General features: G+C 44.0%; 1 protein-coding gene across 1 annotated transcript; it reads left to right on the top strand.

Annotated features, from left to right (window-relative positions):
• Window positions 1-6129: 6129 nt before the first annotated feature.
• Window positions 6130-7379, top strand: LOC139548652 (succinate receptor 1-like). The gene has a single exon (XM_071358424.1). It carries the CDS (start codon window positions 6140-6142, stop codon window positions 7076-7078), a length of 939 nt encoding a protein of 312 aa, XP_071214525.1. The 5' UTR covers window positions 6130-6139; the 3' UTR covers window positions 7079-7379.
• Window positions 7380-10623: the final 3244 nt, after the last annotated feature.

The raw sequence follows: 10623 nt of genomic DNA on the forward strand, positions 1-10623 counted from the left end.
CGAACGGCATAGGCAAGATGCAGTAGATGGTATAGAGTACAGTATATACATATGAGATGAGTAATGTAGAGTATGTAAACATTATATAAAGTGACATTGTTTAAAAGTGATACATTTATTACATCCCATTTTTAATTATTAGAGTGGCTAGAGATTTGAGTCATTATGTTGGCAGCAGCCACTCAATGTTAGTGATGGCTGTTTAACAGTCTGATGGCCTTGAGATAGAAGCTGTTTTTCAGACTCTTGGTTCCAGCTTTGATGCACCTGTACTGACCTCGCCTTCTGGATGATAACGGGGTGAACAGGCAGTGGCTCGGGTGGTTGTTGTCCTTGATGATCTTTTTTGCCTTCCTGTGACATCGGGTGGTGTAGGTGTCCTGGAGGGAAGGTAGTTTGCCCCCAGTGATGCGTTGTGCAGACCTCACTACCCTCTGGAGAGCCTTACGGTTGTGGGCGGAGCAGTTGCCGTACCAGGCGGTGATACAGCCCGAAAGGATGCTCTCGATTGTGCATCTGTAAAAGTTTGAGTGTTTTTGGTGACAAGCCAAATTTCTTCAGCCTCCTGAGGTTGAAGAGGCGCTGCTGCGCCTTCTTCACCACGCTGTCTGTGTGCGTGGACCATTTCAGTTTGTCCGTGATGTGTACGCCGAGGAACTTAAAACTTTCCACCTTCTCCACTACTGTCCCATCGATGTGGATAGGGGGCTGCTCCCTCTGCTGTTTCCTGAAGTCCACAATCATCTCCTTTGTTTTGTTGATGTTGAGTGTGAGGTTATTTTCCTGACACCACACTCCGAGGGCCCTCACCACCTCCCTGAAGGCCGTCTCGTCGTTGTTGGTAATCAAGCCTACCACTGTAGTGTCGTCTGAAAACTTGATGATTGAGTTGATGGCGTGCATGACCATGCAGTCATGGGTGAACAGGGAGTGCAGGAGAGGGCTGAGAACGCACCCTTGTGTGGCCCCAGTGTTGAGGATCAGCGGGATGGAGATGTTGTTTCCTATCCTCACCACCTGGGGGTGGCCCATCGGGAAGTCCAGGACCCAGTTGCACAGGACGGGGTCGAGACCCAGGGCTTAATGATGAGTTTGGAGGGTACTATGTTGTTAAATGCTGAGCTGTAATCGATGAACCGCATACTTACATAGGTATTCCTCTTGTCCAGATAGGTTAGGGCAGTGTGCAGTGTGATTGCGTCGTCCGTGGACCTATTGGGGCGGTAAGCAAATTGGAGTGGGTCTAGGGTGTTAGGTAGGGTGGAGGTGATACGATCCTTGAATAGTCTCTCAAAGCACTTCATGATGACGGAAGTGAGTGCTACGGGGTGATAGTCATTTAGCTCATTTACCTTAGCTTTCTTGGGAACAGGAACAGTGGTGGTCCTCTTGAAGCATCTGGGAACAGCAGACAGGGATAAGAATTGATTGAATATGTCCGTAAACACACCAGCCAGCTGGTCTGCGCATGCTCTGAGGACGCGGCTGGGGATGCCGTCTGGGCAGCCTTGCGAGGGTTAACATGTTTAAATGTTTTACTCACGTTGGCTGCAGTGAAGGAGAGCCTTGAGGACTGTACTGTCCTCAATGCGAGCAAAGAAGTTGTTTAGTTTGTTTGGGAGCAAGACATCGTGGTACACGACGGGGCTGGTTATCTTTTTGTATTCCGTGATTGACTGTAGACGCTGCCACATACCTCGTGTCTGAGCAGATGAATTGTGACTATATTTTGTCTCTATACTGACGCTTAGCTTGTTTGATTGCCTTGCAGAGGGAATAGCTACACTGTTTCCGGTCGCCTTGCCCTTATTAAAAGCAGTGGTTTGCACTTTCAGTTTTGCGCGAATGCTGCCATGAATCCACGGTTTCTGGTTTGGGAACGTTTTAATAGTCGCTGTGGGTACAACATCACCGATGCACTTGCTAATAAGCTCGCTCACCGAGTCAGCGTATTCATCAATGTTATTTTCCGACGCTACGTGGAACATATCCCAGTCCACGTGATTGAAGCAATCTTGAAGCGTGGAATCCGATTGGTCGGACCAGCATTAAACAGACCTGAGCACGGGCGTTTCCTGTTTTAGTTTCTGTCTATAGGCTGGGAGCAACAAAATGGAGTCGTGGTCAGATTTTCCAAAAGGAGGGAGAGGGAGGGCTTTGTATGCATCGCAGAAGTTAGAGTAAGAATGATCCAGGGTTTTGCCAGCCCGGGTCGCGCATTCGATATGCTGATCAAATTTAGGGAGCCTTGTTTTCAGATTAGCCTTGTTAAAATCCCCAGCTACATTAAATGCAGCCTCAGGATATGTGGTTTCCAGTTTACATAGAGTCCAATTAAGTTCTTTCAGGGCTGTCAATGTGTCTGCTTGGGGGGGATATACACGACTGTGATTATAATCGAAGAGAATTCTCTTGGTAGATAATGCAATTGATTGTAAGGAATTCTATGTCAGGTGAACAAAAGGACTTGAGTTCCTGTATGTTGTTATGATCACACCACGTCTCGTTAATCATAAGGCATACACCCCCGCCCTTCTTCTTACCAGAGAGATGTTTGTTGCTGTCGGCGCGATGCGTGAAGAAACCAGGTGGCTGTACCGACTCTGATAACGTATCCCGAGTCAGCCATGTTTCCGTGAAACAAAGAACGTTACAATCTCTGATGTCTCTCGGATTTCGTCTACTTTGTTGTCAAGAGACTGGACATTGGTGAAAGCTACAGTAGATATAATGTGATTTGACATCATTTTATCTGGTTTCAACGATCTTGAGCCTTCTTGGATGGGTACCTCTAATGTAACTCTATGGCAAGCACCCAAGGGGCTTGAATTTTCAACGTGTCCCTTTAGATGTTGCGGGGACGTAGTGTCCCCATGAGTGACAGAACACTGAGCCAATTATGGCGCAACTAGAGAACATTACCAACCCCTGCGCTCCGTATTTTCCGCTGGCTGCCCCACGATCACAGAAAGCACTGAGCTAGGCTGAAACACCTGCATTTTGCAGCTGCCTTACTCAAGAATTCAAAAAAGAGACCATGTTTGTATGTGGCTGTATTAACGCAAGGATTTTTTATTTATTTTTTACATTGTTTGCCTACTGATATGTGACACGTATTATTGCCAAAATAACATGCAACAAAAAATTAAAAAAATTATAATAATAACAACAACAAAATTATAATAATACATATATGTTTTTTGCTAACCAGGCTCTGCCCCAGCTACCCTGAATTACTGGTCGCCACTGACACTATCAACGTTTCTCTTTGCTGTGGCAATTGTGATCGAATCAACACAATTTTAACCACATACCAAAACAAAACAAACTATGCAAGATATTTTGTTGTTGGCAGATCACATCGGATTAGGATTCTATTGCATTGACACACACTACTCAGCCCGTACTCTACACAGACTGTTGTGGCATAACCGATCAGAGCTGCAGTAGGCCTTTATGCAAATAGACCAGTACCATATATGGATCTGTGCCATTTACTTTGAACTAGACTGTGTTTACAGCATGAGCGGTCGTAAGTAGATGGCATTGTTGTGACATCAAGGCGATTTCTGCATGTAGCCATGAGTGCACATTTTGTTCATATCCTTTGCTAGTTAGTGAGTTTTTAGCCCAGTTATAGATACTTTGTCGTCAGCAATATGGGAGTGATAGCTTCCTACAAGAGCACAAAATGTGTACATTTGTAGACATCTAGTGAGTCAGGTAAAGAGCTTTTTTTGTCTAAAAGGGGTGGTGTTGTACTTTGAGACAGGCTTTGAGACAGTAGCCAATAGGCAGAGGGTAGCTTCATTTGTCTGATTCTCTGTAATGATGGAATGGGAATAATAATGCATTTTATTCTATAAAGTGGTGTCTTGCATCAAACAACACAACAACATGTTCAGTCACCTCCTTGTCTGAAGTCGATAAACTAATGTAATGTCAAGCCTTCTATGTTTTTTTCAAGAGTCTCATGGAATGTAGGCCTACACTGAACACCACACATTAGCTGCTACTGTAAGCTGAATGATAGAACAGCTATTTCTATGTTAAAATGTTATGGGATGCATTTTCTCAATTGTTTTTGGTGGTAGGCCACTCTGATACAGTAGGCCTATATTATGATCAAATAGCCACAGTAGCCTATATGGCCACTGTTAAAACTGTAAGTAAAGCGGGAACATCCTCAGTATTCACAGTAAATGTACGTGTGAAGTTGACCAGAATTTTCAAAATTTTCAAGTTTGCACTCAACAAACCTGAAATTTGCTCAGTGACTAAATATTTTTTGGGGAAAATTGCTTGCAAGTAGTAGAAGCGAAGTTGCAGAACATCCATCTCTTCCGTGTTTATACCAGAAGAGATACTGGAAAAGATGTGATTTAGACACAGGGGCGCGACTTCCGTTACAAAACTCACTAACTACTGCACCTCAGTCTTCGCAAGGAACGATCCGTCGGGCCTCAATTTCCAGGTAAGAGAAAAATGCGTAGAATGACAGAGCGTCTTACAAGAAGCCGCCCCTTTTGTGACGAAAAGCGACATTGCAACACTGTGCTAAGATCCGTCGGCCTTGTTTACGTATTCTGTGTAAACCCCTTATGTCAGCCTTCTGCATCTGCGGTGGAAGGTGGCCGAGCCACAATGATGTTTGTAAGACCATGAGACATCCTGAAAATTGGTCTTCTCATGAGAACTTCTGTAGCACACAACATTAAATAACCACTTTTTGGTAATTGGGAACTCTTTTGCTCTACAACCCCCACAAGTGTCACGGGACTCGTCTGAAGGTAACCCATACAAATGAAAGGTGTCTGTGTTATTTTGCCCGTCTAAATCTTTTCTTTTTATTGGCCAGTCTGAGATATGGCTTTTTCTTTGCAACTCTGCCTAGAAGGCCAGCATCCCGGAGTCGCCTCTTCACTGTTGACGCTGAGACTGGTGTTTTGCGGGTACTATTTAATGAAGCTGCCAGTTGAGGACTTGTGAGGCGTCTGTTTCTCAAACTAGACATGCTAATGTACTTGTCCTCTTGCTCAGTTGTGCACCGGGGCCTCCAACTCCTCTTTCTATTCTGGTTAGAGACAGTTTGCGCTGTTCTGTGAAGGGAGTAGTACACAGTGTTGTACAAGATCTTCAGTTTCTTGGCAATTTCTCGCATGGAATAACCTTAATTTCTCAGAAGAACAATAGACTGACGAGTTTCAGAAGAAAGTCTTTGTTTCTGTCCATTTTGAGCCTGTAATCAAACCCACATATGCTGATGCCCCAGATACTCAACTAGTCTAAAGAAGGCCAGTTTTACTGCTTCTTTAATCAGAACAACAGTTTTCAGCTGTGCTAACATAATTGCAAAAGGGTTTTCTAATGATCAATTAGCCTTTTAAAATGATAAACTTGGATTAGCTAACATAACGTGCCATTAGAATACAGGAGTGATGGTTGCTGATAATGTCCCTCTGGTTGCCTATGTAGATATTCTATTAAAAATCTGCCTTTTCCAGCTACAATAGTCATTTACAACATTAGCAATGTCTACACTGTATTTCTAGTCAATTTGATGTTATTTTAATGGACAAAAAAGGTGCTTTTCTTTAAAAAACAATGACATTTCTAAGTGACCCGAACTTTTGAACTGTAGTGTACTGTGAGGATGACGTCGTTGATGCAGTTATTGATGAAGCCGATGACTGAGGTGTTATACTAGTCAATGCCATTGGATGAATCCTGGAACATATTCCAGTCTGTGCTAGCTAAACAGTCCTGAAGTTTAGCATCTGCTTCATCTGACCACTTTTTTATAGACCGAGTCACTGGTGCTTCCTGCTTAAATATTTGCTTGTAAGCAGCAATCAGGAGGATAGAATTATGGTCAGATTTCCCAAATGCAGGGCAAGGGAGAGTTTTTTTACATGGAGTAAAGTTTTTACCCTCTGGTTGCACATTTAACATGCTGATAGAAATGAGGTAAAACCAATTTAAGTTTCCCTGCATTAAAGTCCCCAGCCACTAGGAGTGCCGCCACCGTTTTCCTGTTTGCTTATGGCGGTATAAAGCTCATTGAGTGCGGTTTTAGTGCCAGCACTCCTCTTCTCTCATCTCCTCCCTCTCCTCTCCTCTCCAGGTGTATAACTGTACAATGCTAGATGACTTCCTGTTGCAGTACTACCTGACTCCCGCCTATGCCCTGGAGTTTGCCCTGGGTTTCCCCAGCAACCTGCTGGTGGTCCTGGGTTATGTGTTCTGCCTGCCAGAGTGGAAGAGCACCAATGTTTACCTGTTCAACCTCGCTGTCTCTGATCTCATCTTTCTGTGCACGCTGCCACGCCTCTCCTACCTGTACGCCAACGCCCAATTAGAAGACAGCGACTTCGGCTGCACCATCAACCGCTATATTCTCCATACCAACCTCTACTCCTCCATCCTTTTCATGGTGTGGGTCAGCATGGACCGCTTCCTGCTCGTACGACACCCGTCACGACTTCACTTCCTGTTGACCAAGAAGGCGGCCCTCTGCTTGTCTCTCATGACCTGGGTGGCAGTTAACATGCAGGTGGCCCCCCTAATATTGTACATGGTCCAGGACATGCGGAAAGGGAACTGGAGCTTATGTAAGGACTTTGGGAGCCTGGGGATTATGGATAACTTGCTGGGATACAGCCTGGGCCTGACGGTGACTGGCTACCTGCTGCCTCTGCTGGGGCTTGGCTTCTTCAGTTACCACATCAACCGGCTTCTCCGTGTCCAGGCGAAAGTGATTCAGGGCAAGGGGACATCATTCCGCCGGCCCGTACGGGTGGTCTCTGCTGTAGCGGCCATGTTTCTGGTACTGTATCTGCCCTATCATTTGATGAGGAATGTGAGGATAGCGTCGCGGCATCCCTGGGCAGGGCTGTCTGACTGCCACAAGATATATATAGAGAGTGCATACATCCTGACCAGGCCGGTGGCGTTCTTCCATAGTGTAATTAACCCTGTGTTCTACTTCTTCATGGGAGACAAGTTCAGAGAGCTCCTATTGGCCAAGATCAGAGGCCTGGTGAGACAGCTAAAACAGAGGACAGGGATCGCAATGTGAGATCCTGTTGGACACTCACACACACAAACAAACACATCCACACACACACACACACACACAGTGTCCGGGAAAATATGATGGTATGTTTGAAATATTAATCATGTAGGCATATTTAACCAATGTTGTGGTTAAATATATTTAACCAATATTTAACCAATGTTTCAACCCTCCTCTGCCGGGGAGGGTTGAAACCAGCCACGCTAAGCATTTTTATGTCTGCTATATAAGACCTCAGCATTTCTTGTATTATTGGGCTCTCAACAAGTCACCTACGGGTGGTCGTTGACCAGCTCCATTTTTGCAATTCTTGATAATAAAGATTGATTGTTTGAAAAAAATAACAAAGTCTCTCTCACTTAATAAAAAAAATGTTCCACGACAATCTGCCGACGAGGATGGGATCCAGCGGGCGGACAAGGAATCCCGAACATAGAGAAATAAAAAGGTGAGACTGGAATTTCTTATAACAAGCATATAACAAGCCTAAAAGAAAAAGAGGTGTGGCAATATCTGTGTGAGCTGCCAGGGTCAGATTCTGTGTGAGCGGTTCAACCCCATCTGTGTGAAGGGTTGATATTCTGTTTAGAATATCCGACTGGAGTCTGTGTGAGCAGTTGTTCGTATTTTTTTCAATTGCTAACAAGCATCGGTCAATACTGAAGCCACTTTTTCAAAACTCTTCACACAGTCTGCATTACCAACATGCATCTTGGCCAAACAGTTAATCTCACCTCCAAAACTCACTCAAACCACCAAAACACTTCATGCATGTCTCAAAATAAGCTTGTTTGAATATAACACAGGCAACAATTCTCACTCAGAAAGAATACATTGTCACTCATAACACACATACCTAAAAAAAACACTAACAGGAAGCATTACATAAATTATGAACTTTTCTCTTTGAAGTTTGAATGATTTCACATAAATCTGTATTTCATTATGGAATAAGAATAGCATATTTTCACTTTGACTGTACTAGTGTAACATGAATGAATCAGAAATGCAGCAATTTGCTTCAAAATACTTTATTTTTTCTCTATCTTTGAATATAGTAATTTACTTGTGAAAAATAAACAGTTGAAACAAAAACGAATTCCTGAAATTTCAGGGCTGCTATAATAATTACAAAAAAAACATTAACCACGTGTATAGTATAATCACTCATACTGTACTGCGAGGGTTCTAGCTCTCCCTCTCTTCTGCATTTGGCCACAAGTTCTCTTCAAATGACATCTTATGTGTTCTCTGGCGATGCATCTTGGGTATCTTCTGGATTGTCTAATCCAACCCTGTCAGACTTCAGGAGAAGTGTCTCTACACCCTGGCAGTCTTCAGGAGAAGTGTCTCCACACCCCACATTCATGGCATCCAGTAAGGACATCTGATCATGTGGATGGTGGTCATAAACCTTCCACCTCCATGCAGAGATAAACTCCTCTATGGAGTTTAGGAAGGGGGAGTATGGAGGCAGGAATAGTACTGACATCCTGGGATGTGCAGCAAACCAGTCTGTGACTGCAGCAGACTGGTGGAATGCATTATTATCTCACACAACAACGAAGGTAGGGGAGTTTCTTGCCCGCTCTCTCATCCGCTGGCACAAGTCAATTATGCAGCTCATCCAGAAAAGAAATTATCCTCTGTATTGTAGGGGCCAATGAGAGGTTTGTGTAACTGCAAACCATCATTGGACAGTGCTACACACTGTAATGTTAGCGTCTCTCTGTCCTGGGACATCCACGGTGTGTTTTTCCCAGGTTGAATCCAGCTTCCTCCACAAAGATGAATGTATGTGCAGTTTGCCTGGCTTCCATCTCCATTACTCTCTAAATCCAGAGTTTTACAGTACTTTACATTATGCATAGCGGTCTATGTACCCTGTTTGGTTATTGAACAGACATCTTACCTGGACATATTGATATCGAAGTTCTTTCACACGTTCTCCATTTCTGTCAAAGGGTACAGTGTACAACTGCTTCATCCTTATTTTTTGTTTCTCTAGGACTCTGGCAATTGTTGATGTGCTGACCGTATTCACATTGCCAAAAGTGATATTGTCTGCCAGCACTCTGTCCCGAATTTCTTGCAGTTTTATTGCATTGTTGCCAGTTACCATGTCCACAAGGGGAATTTCCTGCGCATCTGATAATATTCTTACTCTCCCTTCTGTGGGAGGCAACCTTTGGATCCTACTGAAAAACACAAAACAATCAATATATTTCAAAATGTCAGTACATGTAAACATACTGTATTGTACTGTAATATGTAGTTCAATTACCATTGAAGAATGCACATCTCACCTGTTGTTTTGCCATAAAATGTGTACTATTGATGCAACTGTTGAACGCTGCAGATTTGGTTGCACCCTTAAATCGGCCTCTCTCCAAGAGAGACCATGGTTTACAACATGGTCAATAATAGTGGCCCTTATCTCATCAGAGACCAGGGGGTTTGATTTTTCTCTCCTTTGTCCTCCACGCATTCTCCCTCTCCCTGCCACTCTTCTTTCCCCACCAACCTGTCTTCCTTGATCCATGTTTCCAAACTAAATCATTCCGAAGCCGTCCTCCATTGTCTGTTTGGAAACGAGACTACAAACAGGACACTTGGGTAGGCTTTCAGCTGAAATTGCAATCAGCTGTGTTTGGAATGATTACATATTCTGATGAGATTTTCTATATGTTTCAATCTGGTTACTGCAGAAATACACAACATTTGCCATCATTCTGTTTTGAATGTGTTTTTAACAGTTTTGGAACCAGTGTGTTAGCATTTGAAAACGTGTGCTGCAAATATATAGCTGAGCAGGTCGTGGAGTATGAATGAGAAAAGAGTTCATGGATTTCAGGGGAATGTGGTCATTGAATGCATTTTGTGTGAAAGCAATGAAAAATGATTCACAGTTTGGTTCACATACACTTCTGTTTCGCTGACTGTATAACTGACAGGTTATAAAAATATTAAATAGGCTGAGAGAGGCTGGACTGAGGGCTTGTAGGCCTGTTGTAAGGCAGGTCCTCACCAGACATCTCCGGCAACAGCGTTGCCTATGGGCACAAACCAACCGTCGTTGGACCAGACAGGACAGGCAAAAAGTGCTCTTCACTGACGAGTCGCGGTTTTGTCTCACCAGGGGTGATGGTCGGATTCGCATTTATCGTCGAAGGAATGAGCGTTACACCGAGGTCTGTACTCTGGAGCGGGATCGATTTGGAGGTGGAGGGTCCGTCATGGTCTGGGGCGGTGTGTCACAGCATCATCGGACTCACAGCTCTCTGCATCCTCCCCCAACAGGACAGGTAGCCTACTCTAATCAGAGAGGTCTTTGAAACCTTGAATAAGGGTTTCACATTTGGGGAAATGACACTCTCTAATTGTTTTATATTTTTTACATTTTGTCCGGAAATGCAGCTCCGTCTCAGGTTCTGCTGTTGTGCAGTGGTTGCACAGCCTTTCCTCTACAGGGAGCCAGGTTTTCCTGTGTCTACCCTTCTCAATGGCAAGGCTGTGCTCACTGAGCCTGTACTTTGTCAATGTTTTTC

Source organism: Salvelinus alpinus, chromosome 21, assembly GCF_045679555.1.
Source record: "Salvelinus alpinus chromosome 21, SLU_Salpinus.1, whole genome shotgun sequence".
NCBI lineage: Eukaryota > Metazoa > Chordata > Actinopteri > Salmoniformes > Salmonidae > Salvelinus > Salvelinus alpinus.